Raw genomic sequence first — 20,170 nt, forward strand, 5'->3', positions numbered from 1 at the left:
GCTGAATAATTGTGTGCGCGCAGCTTTTTAATGTGATTTCCTGATCAGGTTTGTGATTCCTGCAGAATCCTCCCAACTTCCTGCGTGCGTCGGCTCTGTCGGAGCACATCAGCCCCGTGGTGGTGATTCCCGCCGAGTCGTCGTCCCCCGAGTCGGAACACGTGGTGGAAACGGACGACCTGGTGGACACGGACGTCCCCTCCCTGCCGGTGAATTCATCTGCAATCCAGGATTTAATTATTGTTGTTTGGTGCCTTAAATCAATAGGAAATTGGAGCCGTTTCACATAGCAAAAGCTCTAAAACCAAATCTGTTCACTAAAGTTTATAAAGCAAATATTTTCTGCAGTTGCCTTGTTAAGATTTCCCTAAATGTTATTACACTTTTTCTACAGTTAAAACTTGGTTTATTTTTGCTTCCCAGGCTCCCTCAGAGGTCAAGTTTGACGACCTGTTTGGCACCTCTGCTGCTATCGATCCGTTCAACTTCAACAGCCAGAACGGCATGCGCAAAGATGACAAGTAAGTTTCATCATAGACGTTACGCTAGAAATTAAGTCTCTGTAATGTCAGAATATCACCAAAACCATCTACTGCCTCACTTACTGAACTATCAGGGTCTATTTTCTAACCATGACCTCTTGTTTTCTACTTGTCATATGTTTAAAATGACATGTTAATCACAGCAATCTGCCTGTGTTTTGGTTTAGGTTCTTTCAGTCACTTAGAAAAGTATTGATAACCCTTGAACTTTTGTCACTTTACAACCACAGTCCTCAGTGGGTGTGATTTAGATTTGATGTGGAATAGAAGGAATAAAATAATAAAATAAAACTGTTTTTGTCCATCTGAGTGGAAAATTGCCTCTGCCTCACCAACATAAATGACACAATAACGAAAAGGCCGAGCAAAAAAAACCCCAGGTTAAAATCGAGACAAATTAAGAGAAGCATAAATAATTGTGAAACAAAAATGTTACACGTTTTACAAATTTCTTTACAAGTAAGAATGTGATAAGTGTGGTGTGCATTTCTGTTCAGTCTGTGTGAGTCAAGACTTGCAGAACTTAACACAGAACCTCCTCTTGCTTCGCACATCCGAAATTCTTCTTTGCTTGACAGCGGAAGCTCAGTCAGATCAGACGAAGAGCATCTGTAAATATGAATTTCAACTTCTCAACTTTGATTGGACCATTCCAACACATGGCTTGATGTAAATGACCAAAATGTAAAGCTTTGGTCTAGGTGGACCTCCAGTCTGCATTCCAACCCCCAAATTAGTTAGTGTCCGTCTCCACTATGGTACAAACGCTGGAGTAATGGTCAATGAGAGTATTTTCTTTGCCTCCGCAGGGCAGCGGATTAACAGATTACACATTAATTTAGGTAATCAAAACTTAAATGCATAAATACGGTATAAGCAAAAAATATAGCTTCTCTTTACTCACCCATTGTAGAATAAAACTTTATCTGGAAGCAAAAAAAACAAAAAGTGAAACAGTTTTTAATGTCTGAATCTTTTAACGTCCATAGAATGAGTTGTTTTGGTCTGACTTCCACATTTATTACTGGCTTTTATTGCGTGATCCGTCCATGCTTCTCGGAGTCCCTCTGGTTCTGATGTAAATGTTGCCGAAGGGCAGGGCGGAGATGGGCTCTGTAGACGTCCGGGGTAATAGATTTGGTCTTTGTCGGGTAAACCCTGTATTTATCTCCACCCATGTTCCAAATGTCCCCTCTATGGATCGTGGCAAACCTTAAATGACTAGCAGCTTTTTATCAAAACTGGTTAATTTCTTGCCACTCTTCCAAAGGTTAGATCGGTGTAGTGCATGACTAATAGTTGTCCTGTCAGCAGATTTCCCTGCCTAAATGCTGGATATCTGCAGCTCCTCCAGAGTTACCATAGGCCTCTTGGCTGTTTCTCTTACCTGGCTTTTTTGGTTTAGATGGTCAGTCATGTCTTGGTAGGGTTGCACATGTGCTATACTCCTTCTGTTTTCAGGTGATGGATTGAACATTGCCCTGTGAGATATTCATAGCTTTGGATATAGTTTCACAACCTAACTCTGATTTAAACTGGTGATAGATAACTAGTTGCATTGGATAGAAATGTATGGCACATTTTCAGATTTTTTTATTTGTAAAGATATCAAAAAACATGAATTATTTTCCTTTCACAGTTATTCGGTACTTTGTGTTGGTCTATAACATAAAAGCCAATAAACGGATTTATGTGAGAATGTAATAACACTTTGAATATTGAAGTTTTGCAAGGCACTGCACCTGAGGCCAGTTATGCTTCTGTTGAGAGGTTTGTTATTATCATCTGTTAAAGTTGTGTTTCTAATGTGTTCATCCGTTTGTGTTCATCAGAGACCGTCTGATCGAGCAGCTGACGAGGGAGATCCAGGCTCTCAAGGAGGAGCTGGAGTCTTTCAGACTGGAGGTACAGATAAGAGTATTTGAAGAAAACTATTGCTATGCTCCATCTTGTTTTGTACCCTGCCTGTTGTCTCTTCTGTCACCAGAGTGGCCGGCTGTGTCAGGCTCTGAGGGGGCGAGTCAACGAGCTGGAAGCGGAGCTCGCTGAACAGAGCCACCTGAGGCTGCAGGCCGCAGGAGAGAGCGAGTTCCTGAGGGTGGAGCTGGATGACCTGCGGAGGGCCAGGGAGGACACGGAGAAGGAGCAGCGGAGCCTGACGGAGATCGAGAGTGAGGCGGTGTTTATTTATATACACCAGAGCACAGACACAGTGTCCAAGCAGAATCACCTCACATCTGTTAGCTCGTTTTTGATGCTTCTGTTAGCCTTTGGTTTTATTTTGGACTCTTCTGTCCGTCATTTTTTCGTGTTTTGGTGTGAAGGTAAGGGGTTTTCTTTCATATGTCTAATTCGTTTGTCTCATGCGTTCTGTAAAAGTCCTTTCTGTGGATCTTTAAAGTAGTTTTTGTCCTTTTAAAGATTTATTTTTCAGTTCTCACTAGATGTTCAACTGAAGCATATTTACTCTCAGGTCCATCATTTCTGTTCTTTTTTTATTTTTTAAGACTTCTTTTTTTTAAGTTTGGCCTTAGAGTTATTAGTTTCTGCTCAGCTTATACACCTTTAGTATATTTTAACATATTTCAAACAGTGCTAAAATATTTTTTCTGCCTGTACCGTGCCTTGCTTTGTCACATTACACACATCAATGTAGATTTTATGTGACAGATCAAAATAAAGAACAGAGAAGTGGAAGGAAAATGATCTAAGATTTTCAGGGATTTTACTCTAATGATCTGAAAATTGTGTATTCAGCCCCTCTTTACTCTGAAACTCATAAATGAAATTAAGGCCAACTAGTTGCCCTCAGAAATTACCAAATCCATAAATAAACTCCTCGTGTGTCTGATTTAGTATAGGCCCAGCTGTTCTGTGAAATCCTCTGAGGTTTGTTTGAGAACATTAGTGAGCAAACGGCAGCATGAAGACCAAGGAACACAGCAGACAGATCAGAAAGAAAGTTGTAGAGAAGTTTAGAGCAGGGCTAGGTTATAAAAAAAAAAACATCCCAAGCTTTGAACATTTCACAGAGAACATCACCTTACAAAGAAGGAAATAATGTTCCACAACTGCAGACTTACCATGACATGGCTGTCCAGCTAAGGCATAAATTCAACATTCTGGCCTAAATGCAAAATGTTGTTTGTTGGAAAACTAACACTGCACATTGCCATGAAAACACCCTCTCTATAAACACATCTTTAAACACGTCCCCTCTATAAAACAAGGTGGTGGGAGCATCATGCTATGGGAAATTGTTTTATTTCAGTAGGGCCAGGGAAGCTGGTCAGAGTTGATGGGAGGACCTGATGGAGCTAAATACAGGGCAGTCCTTGAGGAAATCCTGTTGGAGGCTACAAACAACTTGAGACTGACCCTAAGCATACAGTTGGAGCTTCAATTGTTTACATAAAACTATATTCATTTATTCAAATGGCCTAGTCAAAGTCCAGACCCACATCCAATTGGAAATAGACAAAAATTTCAATCTTTAGATGTGCAAAGCTGTTCTTACACCACAGACGTATTGACTAAGGGCTGAAAACTAATGCATGAAACTTCTTGTCAGAATTTTATTTATAAATAAAAATTACAACAGAAAGGAATTAAATGGTGCTCCTGCTAATATTTTGTAAGCCTTTTGGTGTGTTTCTCTCTTTCCCAGAAAAAGCTCAGGCCAACGAGCAGCGTTACACCAAGCTGAAGGAGAAATACACAGAACTGGTTCAGAGTCACGCAGACCTGCTGAGGAAGGTGAGCTGGACGCGTCGAGCCGCTTCACAGCCCTCTGTGTCCTTGCTGCAGTTTTATGAAGCTTCAGAGTTTGATCCCATGCTGTTTGTGCAGAACGCAGAGGTGACCCGGCAGGTGACCGTTGCTCGGGCAGCTCACGATGAGGTGGAGGCAGTCAGGAGGGAGATGCAGGAGAAGGTGAAGAGTGCACAGGAGGCTGCGGACAAACAGGTGAAGACAAGAGAAATGTTTAATATCTGAGTTTTTTATGACTACTTTCTAGTCATCTGGCTTCTAAGTCACCAAACAACAAAGTTTTACATTTTGAAGCGTCATGACTTCTCTTGTTTAGGAGAGGGATCAGGTCAAACAACTTCAGGAGCTACAGAGAGAGCTGGTTTCCACCCAGGCAGAACTGGACTCCCTGAAGACCACCATGGTCTCGTCTCAGCAGGTCAGCCTTAGCAGGTTCTTCCTTCCTCAGCCATGCCTTGGATCAGACTGATTTGTTTTATCTAAGGTTGTAAGCATGAAGGTGTAAGCATGGGCTGATATGAGATTCCTGAGATAAAATAACCTCGAGGAAAAAATGGCACAGTTCCTCATTATCACAACCAAAACTTAGAACAGCTTCTATTTTAAGCAGAAAAGCAACCAAAGAAAATCTAACATATTATTACCATTATTATTATTATTATTATTATTATATTATATTAAAAATATTATATAATATTATGTTGATATGTAATTCTTAGCAAAATTGTATAATAAACGTTCACAAACTTTAATAGGAGATGAAGTAATAATTTGTGTTGTGCAGAATAGTCTATTTTATAAAAGTATAAATTTAGCTTTTTTAACTTTTACAAAAAAACTCCATGAATACCAGATAAAAAAATAAAACTTGAGGAAAAATGTGACTGGAAATATTTCTAAACAGCAAGAATCTATCTTTCTTGTAAGTGAAGGAAACATTTCGTAGCCTTTTTTTAAGCCAGCTGAGCAGCTTGTGCAGCAACAGGAGTAGCAGCACTGCATTATTTTGTGCTGGACAAAACTCCAGTTTGCTCTATTGAAACAGTGCTTTTTAAAAACCTTTGGTATACCTTGGTACCATTAAACAGTCCATGTCTAATAGGACTGTCAGACCTGGCAGGGTGATTAAATCCTGACTAAAAGTGATAACAATGACTATTAATGGGAGATCGTCACTGCTGTTAAACTTTTGTTTGAAGGAAAAACGGCACCATTAACCCTTTAAATCTTCATTCTGATGTCACTTCCTTTAAGTTTTTTTTTGTTTTTTGTTTTTTCAGGCTTAAATTCAGTCTTAGTGACTTTGTAACCATTTTAAGGGATCAAACGTCATTTTAGAGCTTTATATTTCAGTATTTAACATTTTGAATCTGAATGTTTTTGTTGTTGCTCTAAAAGTGAGTTGAAGGAAGCAGATGTTTGTAATAGCTTGGTGGTAGAAAAGAAGCGATGAAATGTCCAAACTGCTGCAGTGAGGCATTTGATTTCCAGAGCTGACATGTAGCTAATAATAATGATGGGGTGGGTGTATCGTCACTGAATTACTGTATGAAATGAAGTGTTTTTTGTGGTCTCCACCTCCAGTTCTTTCCAGATAGTTTCTCAAACAGTCACCTTGTTTCTCCCAGCCTCCCATTCGTGATGTCCTAGCTTTGTAGTCCTGTCTTATCAGCGCTGCCACTCTTCCTGTCTGCATCGAATCCCCACAGTCTGTTTCTAACACCGCCCACGTCTTACCACCCCTGTCATTCGCCTCTAGCGCCTTCTCTCATTTTTATAAAAGTGCTATTCTTAACTTTGCTGTTTCTTGTTCCTTCCCCGTTTTCTATCGGACCTACTGACACTCAGAGCGTAAGTCTTTTTTCTTTTGACTTTCACTTCATTTACGTTCATTTAAAGCTCTAAGGCTTCAGTGCAGAAGATCGGATGTCGCTACAATGTTAACAGTCGATGATCACTGGTTTCACAACCCCAGCTTCCCAGTTTTTCTTTGACCTCTACCCAAACCTCTCTGGAGTCTCCATGGTTCTCCAGAACCACAAATAAAGACAGTATCACTCCAACCAGTGGCTAAAGATAAAGTGTGTTTTCATTATGAGGTCAGACCACATCCTGGTGTGCTCTGACAGCTATATATTTTCTGTCCTCTTGCCTCTTTAGCGTGCCTGAAAATCACCCTTCTGTTCCTTTCTTTTCCTTTATGATCTCATGTTCCTGGATGCAGTCGAGCGAAGTGCTCAGCACACAGCTGGTCGCCCTGGAGTCTGAGAAAGCAGAGCTGGTGCAGATGTTGTCAAAGGTGGAAGCGGAGCTCGCGGTTCAGGGGGAGGAGCTCCAGCGAGTCCAAAGCTCTCTCGCCACTGAAAGGGAAAGCGGAGTAAAGATGGCCGAGGCCCTCCAGAATCAGCTCAATGAGAAGGTTTAGAAAGTTTCCTAATGAGCTGGATGTGTCACGTTGCAAATGCATTGTTACTGAGCAGGAGGTTCAAGTCAAACATTTAACTCTGCTAACCACAGGAGAGCAGGGAGCAGGTGTTGGAGAGCCAGCTGGTGGCTGCTCGCTGGTCCAGCCTGCAGGGAGCGGTGGAGGAGGCAGAAAAGATCATTCAGGAATCATTAGCTCAGATAGATGACCCAGCACACATGAGCTGCACCAGCTCTGCAGGTCAGTACAATGCAAAGCTCAGCATCTAGCTTGGTCACTTATTGTCTCTGTGTGTAATGTTTGTGGTTATGCTCTCATTGTCTCTGTCCATCTTTGCAGATTATCTTGCATCTAGATGCCAAGCCTCTTTGGACTCTATGGACCGGCTAAAGAGCGCTAGAGAGACCTTCTTGGCTGACAACACAGGTGAGAAACTAAAACTACTAAATGCTTTTTATTGGAGTTGATTTCAGCTTCTGAAAGCTGGGTATAATTTTCCAGGTCATAAGAGTAGAACATGAAAATAGGTTATGAAAAGATTTGAGAATTGCAATAATAATTTTTTTTTTCCCCCATGTCCTATTCCGTACCAGTCTATTAATGTCTCAGGCCCTCCATCCATCCATCCATCCGTACAATGATAAATTCATTCATTCATCTGTTCACCATCCATACATTGTTTCTCCTATCATTCATCTATCCATCAATGACATCATTTCATAATGGAAAATAGAGCTGCACTTCACATTGAATCACATTGCAGCTACATGTTTTTCTGATATCCTGCAGTCCTAATGTTGCACAAATGTGAATTTTGACATGAAAAGGTTTATGAAACCTGTAAATGTAAATATCAGCTTTTTTTGTGTAGCATTGAGAAATGCAACCTGCGTTTTCCATCTGCTTACATGTTTGGTGCAGCTGTGTTGGAGCTGGTGCGAGTGGTGACCCAGTGTGGCCACCTGGTGGGCGACACCATCGTTCAGGGCAGCGCCACCTCCCACATGGTGCCTGTGGAGCAAGCCGACGGTAAGTGTGTGTTTGTCTTGCAGATGTGAGAGATGAACGGTGTCTCCTGATGTTAATCTGTGGGTGAGAGGCAGATGTGTACATGTCCTGACATGTCTGTGAGCTGCTTTCTTCACCCATTACATGAGTTCGTTAAGGCCGAGCCCTGCAAGTCAGAAGTGTTTCCGCAAGAACAGTTTATGAAATTAAATCTAAAATAAATTGACTGACTTACTTTCCAGGTCTGGATAAGTATGTAAAAAGAAAACAAGACTTTTTTCCCTATCCTGTTGTATCCATCCATCCGTTTTTAGCATGGCCACTGCCTGTAGTAAACCTATAGGGAAGCTTTGGATGTATATTTTAGAAACAGACCCAGAACTCTGCTAATTTAAGTCTAGGAAAGTAATGAATTTGACCCTGATAGTGTAATGAAAAAAGATACTGTTTAATGTTTGAAATGAGCTAATCTGTGTCATGCTGTATCTGAAAGAGGCAAATGCTGCAAGGACACATTTCATGGTGCAAATGGGTAACACAGGGTGAGGCAGGATGTGACTGTCTGAGCAGCTCCACCAACTGCATTGTCAAGCCATTAAATAAAAACAAGTGCAGTGATTCATGTTATCTGCTAGTTTGGAAACCTTCCCAGCAACTAATTATCTTTTAGACATTAATTATCCCTATATTGTTGCTGTCATTCAACTGATAACTACTCCGGTAAAATCTGTGATTCCTGTGCTTCATGCTTCCTAACTCTATTTTTTCTAAACTTTCTTTCTGAGGTTTTGTTACATTTCTTCTCTACTACACGTTCTGCTGTCAACAGTTAGTGTTATTATAACAACAAGGAGGGGACTGGGAACAACTCAGCCAGGAAGTGGTATGCCACAGAAAACCACAGAGTGGGTTCAGAGGCTGCTGAGGTGCTGAGGGCTCAGGGGACAACAGCACTTACCTGGCTGCATTATTTGAAGTTTAGAGTTTGATGCAGAGCGGTTTATCATGTAGGTCTGTTTTTCAGGAGTTGGACTCAGCCCTAGTTCCAGTTGAAGGAACTCTGAATGCTTTAGGATACAATGATATTTTGAACAATTTCCTGCTCCCAACTTTGTGGGAAATGTTTAGAGATGGCCTCTTCCTGTTCCAACATGACCAAATCAAACTCACTCCTCCTTGTCTTTATGGAACTTGCTTTTGAGGAACCTGACTGGCCTGCACAGAGTCATTACCTCAACCCTTTGGGAGGAATTGGCCTTCCTGTCCAACATCAGTGTCTGACCTCACAAATGTGCTTCTGGAAGAATGGTCAAATATTCCCCTCAACACGCTTCTTAACCTTGTAGACATACTTTCCATTGGAGTTGTACCTATAATATCTGCAGGGGGGGGGGGTGACAACATCATCTTAATGGTTTAGTAGTGAGATGTCCATCAAGTTCATGTGAAGGAAGAGAAGGAAATAATTTTGGCAACATAGTGTGTTTGCCTGTATTTTTTCTGCATTGTGTCCCAGGGCAGAGTGTAAGCTACAAAAACAAATCTTCTTTTATGACATTCTCTGTGAAGGTCAGACAGGTTCCTGTCTGCAGAACAGAAAACTGGCTGATTAAAAACCCAGTAGAAGTTGACATGTTGACTAAATAGTTTGTCCTTGAATGAGGTCTTTTCGATGCATTTTAATGTATGAGGTAATACTTTCAATCTAATATAATAATAAAAGTCAGAGAAAGCATTAAGAAATTATCATCTTTTTATTGCTTTATTTGTTCATCTAAATGTTTCTGCAGCGCGTTTCACATTGTAGTCAGAAATAGCCTTTGGACGTGGTTCAGTCAAAACAGTCAAGTTCTTGACATCATGAGTAATGTTTTTTTTTCTCTCTTTAGACAGCAAGTCTAAACATGCCCAAATATCAGAATCAGCTTTATTGCCAAGTTCGTACATACAAACAAGGAATTTGACTCCGGTACACTTTGATCTCTGGTTTCTTTTTTTTGTTTAATGCATTATAAGATATATTTATGTCTTTAAATATACATACAGGTCCTTCTCAAAATATTAGCATATTGTGATAAAGTTCATTATTTTCCATAATTTCATGATGAAAATTTAACATTCATATATTTTAGATTCATTGCACACTAACTGAAATATTTCAGGTCTTTTATTGTCTTAATACGGATGATTTTGGCATACAGCTCATGAAAACCTAAAATTCCTATCTCACAAAATTAGCATATTTCATCCGACCAATAAAAGAAAAGTGTTTTTAATACAAAAAACGTCAACCTTCAAATAATCATGTACAGTTATGCACTCAATACTTGGTCAGGAATCCTTTTGCAGAAATGACTGCTTCAATGCGGCGTGGCATGGAGGCAATCAGCCTGTGGCACTGCTGAGGTCTTATGGAGGCCCAGGATGCTTCGATAGCGGCCTTTAGCTCATCCAGAGTGTTGGGTCTTGAGTCTCTCAACGTTCTCTTCCCAATATCCCACAGATTCTCTATGGGGTTCAGGTCAGGAGAGTTGGCAGGCCAATTGAGCACAGTGATACCATGGTCAGTAAACCATTTACCAGTGGTTTTGGCACTGTGAGCAGGTGCCAGGTCGTGCTGAAAAATGAAATCTTCATCTCCATAAAGCTTTTCAGCAGATGGAAGCATGAAGTGCTCCAAAATCTCCTGATAGCTAGCTGCATTGACCCTGCCCTTGATAAAACACAGTGGACCAACACCAGCAGCTGACACGGCACCCCAGACTATCACTGACTGTGGGTACTTGACACTGGACTTCTGGCATTTTGGCATTTCCTTCTCCCCAGTCTTCCTCCAGACTCTGGCACCTTGATTTCCGAATGACATGCAGAATTTGCTTTCATCCGAAAAAAGTACTTTGGACCACTGAGCAACAGTCCAGTGCTGCTTCTCTGTAGCCCAGGTCAGGCGCTTCTGCCGCTGTTTCTGGTTCAAAAGTGGCTTGACCCGGGGAATGCGGCACCTGTAGTCCATTTCCTGCACACGCCTGTGCACGGTGGCTCTGGATGTTTCTACTCCAGACTCAGTCTACTGCTTCCGCAGGTCCCCCAAAGGTCTGGAATCGGCCCTTCTCCACAATCTTCCTCAGGGTCCGCTCACCTCTTTTCGTTGTGCAGCGTTTTCTGCCACACTTTTTCCTTCCCACAGACTTCCCACTGAGGTGCCTTGATACAGCACTCTGGGAACAGCCTATTCGTTCAGAAATTTCTTTCTGTGTCTTACCCTCTTGCTTGAGGGTGTCAATAGTGGCCTTCTGGACAGCAGTCAGGTCGGCAGTCTTACCCATGATTGGGGTTTTGAGTGATGAACCAGGCTGGGAGTTTTAAAGGCCTCAGGAATCTTTTGCAGGTGTTTAGAGTTAACTCGTTGATTCAGATGATTAGGTTCATAGCTCGTTTAGAGACCCTTTTAATGATATGCTGATTCTGTGAGATAGGACTTTTGGGTTTTCATGAGCTGTATGCCAAAATCATCCGTATTAAGACAATAAAAGACCTGAAATATTTCAGCTAGTGTGCAATGAATCTAAAATATATGAATGTTAAATTTTCATCATGACATTATGGAAAATAATTAACTTTATCACAATATGCTAATATTTTGAGAAGGACCTGTATATACAAAGGTGCATTTGCAACTTCTGTATGCTGTTGTTTGGTACTCTGTTAAATGTTCATCAGAGAAACTGTCTCTGTGGCGGCTGGTTTTAGTGAACAGTGCTCTGTAGCGGCGGCCTGAAGGTAAAACTCTAAACAGTTTATGTGCAGGGTATGTGGGGTCGGCAGAGATTTTAGCAGCTCTTTTCCTGACCCTAGACCTGCATAAGTCCTGGATGGAGGGAAGGTCAGCCCTGATTATTCTCTCTGCAGACTTGATTATTCGTTGTAGTCTGGACCTGTCCTGTTTTGTGGATGAGCCAAACCACACTGAGATGGATGAAGACAGGACAGATTGAATGATGGCAGTGTAGAAGATAACCAGCAGCTCCTGTGGAAGGTTGAACTTCTTGAGTTGCCTCAGGAAGTACAGTCTCTGCTGGGCCTTCTTTCGAACAGTGTCTATGTGTGAAGACCATCTCAGGTCCTCAGAGATGGTGGTTCCTAAGAACCTGAAGTGGTCCACGGCTGATACAGTGTTGTTGAGGATGGTGAGGGGGGTGTATGAGGGTGGTGTTCTCCGAAAGTCCACCACCATTTCCACAGTCTTGAGTGGGTTCAGTTCAAGGTAGTTCTGACAACACCAGTGTACCAGCCAATCCACCTGCTGTCTGTATGCAGACTCATCACCGTCCTGGATCAGTCCAATGACAGTGGTGTCGTCTGCAAACTTAAGGAGTTTCACGGACGAGTCCGATGAGGTGCAGTCATTTGTGTACAGAGAGAAGAGGAGTGTGGATAAAACACACCCTGGGAGGCACCAGTACTTATTGATCTGGATCGGGAGAAGATGCTCCCCAGTCTCACCTGCTGCTGTCGGTCCGTCAGGAAGCTGTTGATCCACTGACAGGTGGAGGCTGGGACGTTGAACTGGGTGAGCTTCTGTTGGAGGATGTCTGGTATGATGGTGTTGAAGGCTGAGCTGAAGTCTACAAACAGGATCCTGGCGTACGTCCCTGGGTGGTCGAGGTGTTGCAGGATGAAGTGTAGACCTAAGTTAACAGCATCATCTAAATGGGATGTAGAGGAGATGATTTGAGGTGTGAATGGCTTCCTGTCATGTCTGCAGTAGAAGCCATTCAGACGGTTGGCCAGGAGGCGACTCTGTTCAGGATGGGTGGGGGGGCTCTTGTAGGCAGTCAGGTTTCTCAGACCAGTCCATACAGCTGAAGTGTCACCAGTAGAAAGGTTGTTCTTAAGTTTCTCACTGTAGCTTCTCTTAGCTGCTTTGATCTCTTTTGTTAGTCTGTTCCTGGCCTGCCTGTACCGCGCCCAATCTCCACTGCTGTGAGCTTCTTCCTTTTCCCAGCGCAGATTCCTGAGGTGTGGAGTAAACCATGGCTTATTGTTCGCAAAGGTGCAGAAGGTCTTGGTCTGCACACACATGTCCTCACAGAAACTGATGTATGATGTCACCACATCAGTTAGTTGGTTTAAGTCAGTGGCTGAGGTTTCAAAAACAGTCCAGTCTGTGCATTAAAAGCAGGCCTGTAGCATCTGCTTTGATTCCTCAGTCCACTTCTTAACAGTGTGAACCTTGGGTTTGGAAGCTCTTAGTCTCTGTCTGTAGGTTGGGATGAGGTGGATTAGATAGTGATCCGAAAAACCCAGAGCAGCCCTGGTAACAGCATGATATGAGTCCTTTAAAGCTGTGTAATAATGGTCCAGTGTGTTTTTGTCTCTGGTGGGACACTTAATATGCTGCCTGTATTTGGGGAGTTCATTGGAGAGGTTTGCTCTGTTAAAATCTCCCAGTATTATGATGAAAGAGTCAGGGTATCTTTTCTCCATGTCTGTAATCAGCTCAGCGAGATTTTTTTCAGCGGCAGAAGTACAGCCATGCGGTGGAAAATATGAGCCAATTATTATAAATGAGGAAAACTCTCGGTGAATAAAACGGTTTAAAGTTTATGGAAGATGACTCCAGATTAGGACTACATGTTTTCCCCAGCACTTTTACGTCTCTGCACCAAACTTCAATTATAATAGATATAATAGATCCGTGGTCAGCAGCCATGAGTTCACACTAAAAACCAAACAATGCGAACTGAAACTGGGCTGAGCAGCTCTCAGACTGGGAATCAACACAAAGCATTGCACTTTTGAAAATCCCATTGAAGGTAGCTTGTCTGGCTATGTTGTGCCACACATCATCTGCATCTGAACAGGGTGTGAGCTGTTGCACTTCCTCCCAACAGAGAGGCTATTTTATTTTTTAGAGGTCTGTTGTATTAACATTGCAACACTTGTTTATACTGGCACTTTACCTATAGATGCACCGATCAGGCTTTTACTGGCCAATAGCGCATTACAGTTTTCTCTGAGGTTTGACTCGCTGAGTCCAGTTTTTATGTGAGGTTAATGAAGCCCAGGTTGCTTTTATACCGATCTTAAGCTTGTTTGCATTGTTGGGTCTGGTTCCTCTCATTTTCCTCTTGACAATGCCTCATAGATTTTCTATGGGTTCATGTCAGGCCAGTTTGCTGGCCAATCAAGCACAGGAACACTATGGTCATTGAACCAGCTTTTAGTACCTTTGTCAGTGTGGGCAGGTGCCAAGACCTGCTGGAAAATGAAATCAGCATCTCCATAAAGGAAGCATTAGGTCCCCAAAAAAGTGCTCTAAAATTTCCTGCTAAATGTCTGCACTGACTGTGGGCTTCAGAAAACCTAGTGGACCAACAACTGCAGATCACGACTCCTTGAATTGTTACTAACTGTGGAAACTTCACCCTGGACTTCATGCAACTTGGACTCTGTGTCTCTCCAGTCGTCCACCAGACACCAGGACCTTTATTCCCAAATAAAATGCAAAATCTACTTTCATCTGAAAACAGGTTTGACCACTGAGCAACAGTCTAGTCCCATTTCTCCTTAGTACTAGGATAAGAGGTTTCTAACTTTGTCTCTGCTTCAGGAGTAGATGTGACACAAGCAACGCCAATGTCTTGGACATGTCTGTGTAGAAGCTCTGACTCTAGCTGCAGTCTACACCTTGTGAATCACCACCTAACTCTTGAATGGGATTTTCTTCACAATCCTCTTCAAGGCTGTAGTTATTCCTGTCACTTTTGCACCTTTTTCAACCACACTTTTTCCGTCCACTCAACTTTCTATTAATATTATTTGATAGAGCAATGTGAATAGCCACCTTCTTTAGCAATGTGGCTTTTGTTCCTTCTTGTGCAGGATGTTGACTGTTGCTGGACAACTGTCAACATCCTGGCCATTACATAACATTTCTTTACCATAATTCTTCCTGAAAATAGAGGGAGACATTTGCTGTGATGTATTTAATTGGGTAAAAATTTTTATTTTTATTTATATTTTTTGCAGCACTAGAGGCCTTTGTTTTTCATTTTTCGACACTAGGTAGACAGGAAAGAGGGCAAAGAGAGGGGGAGACATTTGGCAAAGATTGCCGGGTCTGGGACAGGAACCCGGGACGGCCGCATCGAGGATTATAGCCTCTGCACATGGTCGCGCGCTTGAACCCCTCCACCACCAGCACCGCACCCAAAAAATTTCTTTATTTTTATTTTTATATTTGACGTGCCGACCACGAGTCCGAGCCTGGCCGACAGATTGACACACCTAACTATAGCACTAAGCAGAGAATTAAACAATATTTTCAGAGATGCCACGATGTGAATGTCCTCCACTTTACATCTATTATTGCAGGATTTCTGCTGTCTTTTCTCTACTTTCCTGAATTTACTGCCTGCTATTTAGGTGACATTGACCCATCCATCCTGCATGTTCTGTTCTTGTTTCAGCGCTGTCAAAGAGCGTGAAGGCATGCGGATCGGAAGCTCTGGCTCTGCTGGGACAGATGAAGCAGCGGGACAGCCTGGCTACAGCCAACGACAACAAGCTGAGAGCGGCTCTGGAGACCATTCTGACCACCGCGGAGGTCTGTTTAATTCAGATTTATTAAAAAGTGCGATGTTTGACCTGTTCTCTATGTGTTGTAAATAAAAAAAAACGGGCTCTCGCTCTTTATTGTTCCAGAAACTGCGCCCGCGGGGTTTGGAGCTGCAGCAAGGGGAGCTGGGGGATCTGGTGGAGCAGGAAATGGCTGCCACTTCCGCCGCTGTAGAGTCCGCAGCTGCCAGGATAGAGGTGAATATCTCTGCCTCTTCAGCTCAAAGGGAATTCACTGCATCCCCCCGTATCCCCTATTCATTTCCCAGCAGTATTAACTTGAAAATGTCCCTGTTTTTCCCTCCCCTGTGCCTCTGTGTCCCGACAGGAAATGCTGAACAAGTCCCGAGCAGTTGATACAGGAGTCAAGATGGAGGTCAACGAGAGGTAAATCTCAGATCAGAGGAAGATTTTCGACCTGCTGGGAGTTAATTTTTCTTTGTAACATCTCTTTATGTAAACTGCTGGCCCAGAGACATGACTGAATACAGCATTCACCATGAGCTGGGAATGAAAGTTATTCATTAAGGCCTCCAGTCTGAAACATTTTAAGTCATGTTTTACTGAGTTTACTGTTTGAATCATGAGCAGGTTAGACTTTAGCTGCCTGCAGGGTCCCTGTTTTGTAAACTATGGGCTGCATCTGTGCTTAAATCATTGCTCAGAATGTAACTGTGCATACGAAAGCACCTGCTGTACGAGTTATTGTGAGACATCTTTGTGCCAGGTCCATAAAATGGATTATTAACTTTTAGTTTAACTGTAACTCACTAAAGCCATAACAGCAAAGGCAGAATAACTGCTTGGCGACTGTGACAAATTCCACATAAACAAAAATATGTGAAAACTTGCATCTGTTTGGGCTGATGGGACCAGCAGCACTTAAACTAGTCAAGCTGATCAAGACTGGTCTCATTACATGACAGGAATAAGAATCAGATTTAAACATAAATATAATAAAGTGCAAACAAGCTGATATCTCTGGCTTTGTCTCTCCACCCTAAAGCAATTTGCTACTTCCTAAACGGTGCATGAAGACGAGAAAGAATAATTACCTCACAGACAAAGTTAGTAAATACAGTCTACTTGTGTGTAATTTAATCTCAGTATAAATCCAGCTGTTCTGTAAAGACCTCAGGGGTTTGTTATAGAGAACATTAGTGAGCAAACAGCATCATGAAGACCGAGAACATAGCAGACGCGTCTGGGATAAAGTTGTGGAGGGTTAGGTTGTTAAAAATCTACCAAGACATGGCCGTCCATATTAAAATGACAGGCCAAGTAAGAAGAGCATTTAACAGAGAAGAGGCCCATGGTAACTCAGGAGGAGCTGCAGAGGTCCACAACTCAGGTGGGAAAATCTGTCGACAGCAAACGTTTGAGTTGCTGCCTTTATGGAGGAGCGGCGGTAAAACGTCCTGTTTACAGTTAGTCACAAACCATGTAAGGGAGGAGTAATTATTTTGAGGAACCTACTCTGGTCAGATGAGGCCAAAACTAAACTTTCTGACACACATCAAGGATGCTTTTATTCAGCAGGGACAGGGAAGCTGGTCAGAGTTGATGGGAAGATAGATGGAGCTAAATACAGAAAAATCCTGGGAGAAAACCTGTTAGGCTGGAAATAAACTAATGAAGTCATTAATGTAGACCAAAACTTTTTTTTGTCGATGTCAGATGCTCTGCAGCTTTAATGAATAATTAGAAATAAAACTACAGCAGCTACAAAATCGGCACTCAGAAATTCGGTCAGTGCATCACTAATGCCTTAACACAACACTGTGGGGGAACTGACGGCTTTCTCTTACCGTCTCTCTTCCTTCAAAACAAGTGTGCGTTTCTTCTGCAACCCTCACAAGTGCTTTTTTCTGAAGAATGTTTGTAAGGCTTTGATTGGAATGAAATGAGAGATTAGCTGCACAGCTCCAGCATGTCACCATTCATGTTCTGTGCTCTGTCGCCCCTGCAGGATCCTGGCCTCCTGCACGGAGCTGATGCAGGCAATCAAGGAGCTCATTCTGTCTTCGAAAGATCTGCAGAGGGATATCGTGGAAAGCGGAAGGGTGGGTTTTACAGGGTGCAGTGTGGAAATTTGGAATCTGATTCTATCATTTTTCAAGCATGGATTCATTTGTAAAAAAACAAAAAAAGAAAGACAATTTACTATGGAAAAATGATTGAGCTTCCACACCTAATTTCCTATTAAGGAGGAATCTGAATTTCTAACAGAGTTTTTTTTATATTGATTTATATTTATATGACATCATTTATATTAAAGATATCATAACTTCAGATTTGGTCCAACTTGCTGACTGCCTTGGGTTTTGAACCATTGAAAGAACCCATTTTTAAATTAACACTTGGTGAAACGTTTTAAAAGCTGCAATTTCTCAGCTTTGTTTCCCTAGGCCCTCTCAGATCAGATTGTTAGTTGGACTCGTGGTTCTGAAACTGTTGAGCATTAACAATTTAGTTGTTCTGAACCTTCCCAAATAAAATAAAAGTCTCACAGATTACCCACTGTGCTTTAAAAGAAATCTGTATTGAGTGTTGATTTACCTAGCCCTAGATTTTAAAATATTAGTGATTACTGGGCGCAGCGTGCTGTAGCCGATGTATATATTTTGCTAAACTACTGGAAACCTAGAAATTAGTCTGGAAAAGTATGAGTCCAGAGTTGGGAAATTAGTAGGAACCCTGGTTTTAATAAATATCTATTAAAAGTGCAATCAAAGATGGCAGCGACTCCCATTTCCGACTCTTATTTCATTCAACTCCTTTACATATAATTCGATTATTTATATAAAGTTATATGGCAAATAAATCCTTATCGTTGTTCCCTTACCTGAGAGTAAATTTAGTAGTAAATGTTTTACTGTATATCTGCATTTGCTTTTCTGTCCACCAGGGGGCAGCCTCCATGAAGGAATTTTATGCCAAGAACTCCCGCTGGACCGAGGGCCTGATCTCTGCCTCGAAAGCAGTTGGATGGGGCGCCACGGTCATGGTGTAAGTATGAAAAGACTTCTGTCTGTTCAGTCAGCAGTGGGAGCAGGCAGTGTGGGGCACTGGGCCCGCTTTGTCACTCCTAAATATGCAGAAGACCATGTAATATATAATGGAACACAAAAGTATTTAAATAATTTACAAGTAAGTTCAATAATTGGCCTCATGTCTCTCACTGTGGTATCACCAAAGTGGTCTTAAAGCATAATCTGGATGCTTTAGAGTTTATTTTTCACGCTGTTGTTTGGTTCTCAGGGATGCTGCCGACATGGTGGTGCAGGGAAAAGGGAAGTTTGAGGAGCTGATGGTGTGCTCACGTGAAATAGCGGCTAGCACGGCACAGCTGGTGGCTGCTTCGAAGGTAAGCGATGAATAGGCTTTTTTCTTTCTGGCATCTGTATATGTGTTACTCTTTCATTAGGAACGTGTCCATATTTGGATCCTTGTTGTTTGTTCTCATTGTTTATGTTCCTTTCCTTTAGGTAAAAGCAGATAAGGACAGCGCTAACCTGCACCGTCTGCAGCAGGCGTCCCGCGGCGTCACCCAGGCAACCGCCACTGTTGTGGCCTCCACCAAGTCTGGGAAATCCCAGATTGAAGATACAGGTGATGAGCATAGCATCCTTTTAATGATGCTGTGGTTTACTCACCTGTTTCTTGGACTTGTTTTTAACCACAGCTTTATTTATTGCTTCATTTTGGTAATGAATCTCACAAAGTGGTGAAAACGTTTACATTTATTTATGTGTGACTAGAAACGATGGACTTCTCCAGCATGACTCTGACCCAGATCAAGCGACAAGAGATGGATGCACAGGTAAACCACAGAAACAAGATGAGGACTTCATGATAACCTTGAATAAAAATCCTGGGCTTTCACAGTATCAAAGAAATTACACAGAAAATCAAAACAGAAAAAATTAAGATCTGATTGCTTTTATTCAAAACAGAAAAACAACTTTTCTTCTTCTTGCTAAAATAACATTTTTAATTATTACAGTTATTAATGTTATCATTTACATGGGTTTTGAGCATAAATATGGAATAAATATGCTCTAAATTTAGTGGTAGTTTCAAATAATGAATGATTGAATATATGATTTATAGTGCTGTGAGTAAGTATTTATCCCCTTACAGATTGTTTCTATTTCAGACCAAACAAATGTTAATATCAAGCAAAAAATAACCAAAGTCATTACACAATGCAGTTTTCAAATTATTTCATTTATCAAGAGGCAAAATCTATCCAAACCAATTTGGGTTATGTTGCAGACAATGATCTGAGAGGCTTGTGAGGAAATTCACCTCTGAACAATTAAAAAAAAACAACTAACAAAATTAAAGTTTTGGAGTGGCCTAGTCAAAGTCTGGACTGAAAACTGATTTGAGATGCTGACCCTAAACAGGCTATTCATGCCCGAAAACCCTCCATTGTGGCTGAAATAAAACTTCATGGCTAGTTGTTGGCACCAAGGGTGGCAACCCCCGTTGCTAAGTTTAGGGTCATGTTGGTTAGGATAGCGTTTTTCCTCTTCATCTGAAAATTGTCTTTTGTATTTAAATGTGTATGGGAGCAAACACTTGTTCATAGCAAAGTAGTTTGTGCTAATTGCTAAAAACCCAGTGCTGGAATATAAAAAAAATATGTTTTTATTCAGGTTACGGTTCTGGAGCTGGAGACCCGTCTTCAGAAGGAACGGGAGCGTCTTGGCGAGCTGAGGAAGAAGCATTACGAGCTGGCCGGTGTAGCAGAGGGCTGGGGCGAGGAAGAGGAAGGTGATGATAAAAAAAATAAACA

The 20,170-nt window shown here is 41.8% G+C and overlaps 1 protein-coding gene across 1 annotated transcript in view; it reads left to right on the forward strand.

Annotated features, from left to right (window-relative positions):
* hip1 (huntingtin interacting protein 1) overlaps nt 1-20,170 on the forward strand; it is a 68,617-nt gene that overhangs the window by 46,348 nt on the left and 2,099 nt on the right. Inside the window, exons 11-30 of the mRNA XM_047390708.1 lie at nt 66-209; nt 424-521; nt 2,375-2,447; nt 2,530-2,713; nt 4,210-4,298; nt 4,392-4,508; nt 4,630-4,731; nt 6,538-6,732; nt 6,831-6,978; nt 7,078-7,164; nt 7,660-7,767; nt 15,219-15,355; nt 15,454-15,564; nt 15,695-15,753; nt 17,336-17,429; nt 18,275-18,375; nt 18,628-18,733; nt 18,855-18,978; nt 19,128-19,189; nt 20,031-20,148. Coding sequence (XP_047246664.1) covers nt 66-209; nt 424-521; nt 2,375-2,447; nt 2,530-2,713; nt 4,210-4,298; nt 4,392-4,508; nt 4,630-4,731; nt 6,538-6,732; nt 6,831-6,978; nt 7,078-7,164; nt 7,660-7,767; nt 15,219-15,355; nt 15,454-15,564; nt 15,695-15,753; nt 17,336-17,429; nt 18,275-18,375; nt 18,628-18,733; nt 18,855-18,978; nt 19,128-19,189; nt 20,031-20,148 — 2,257 coding nt within the window. The remainder of the gene's footprint in view (nt 1-65; nt 210-423; nt 522-2,374; nt 2,448-2,529; nt 2,714-4,209; nt 4,299-4,391; nt 4,509-4,629; nt 4,732-6,537; nt 6,733-6,830; nt 6,979-7,077; nt 7,165-7,659; nt 7,768-15,218; nt 15,356-15,453; nt 15,565-15,694; nt 15,754-17,335; nt 17,430-18,274; nt 18,376-18,627; nt 18,734-18,854; nt 18,979-19,127; nt 19,190-20,030; nt 20,149-20,170) is intronic.

The sequence above is a fragment of the Girardinichthys multiradiatus genome, chromosome 18 (genome assembly GCF_021462225.1).
Source record: "Girardinichthys multiradiatus isolate DD_20200921_A chromosome 18, DD_fGirMul_XY1, whole genome shotgun sequence".
Classification (NCBI taxonomy): Eukaryota; Metazoa; Chordata; class Actinopteri; order Cyprinodontiformes; family Goodeidae; genus Girardinichthys; species Girardinichthys multiradiatus.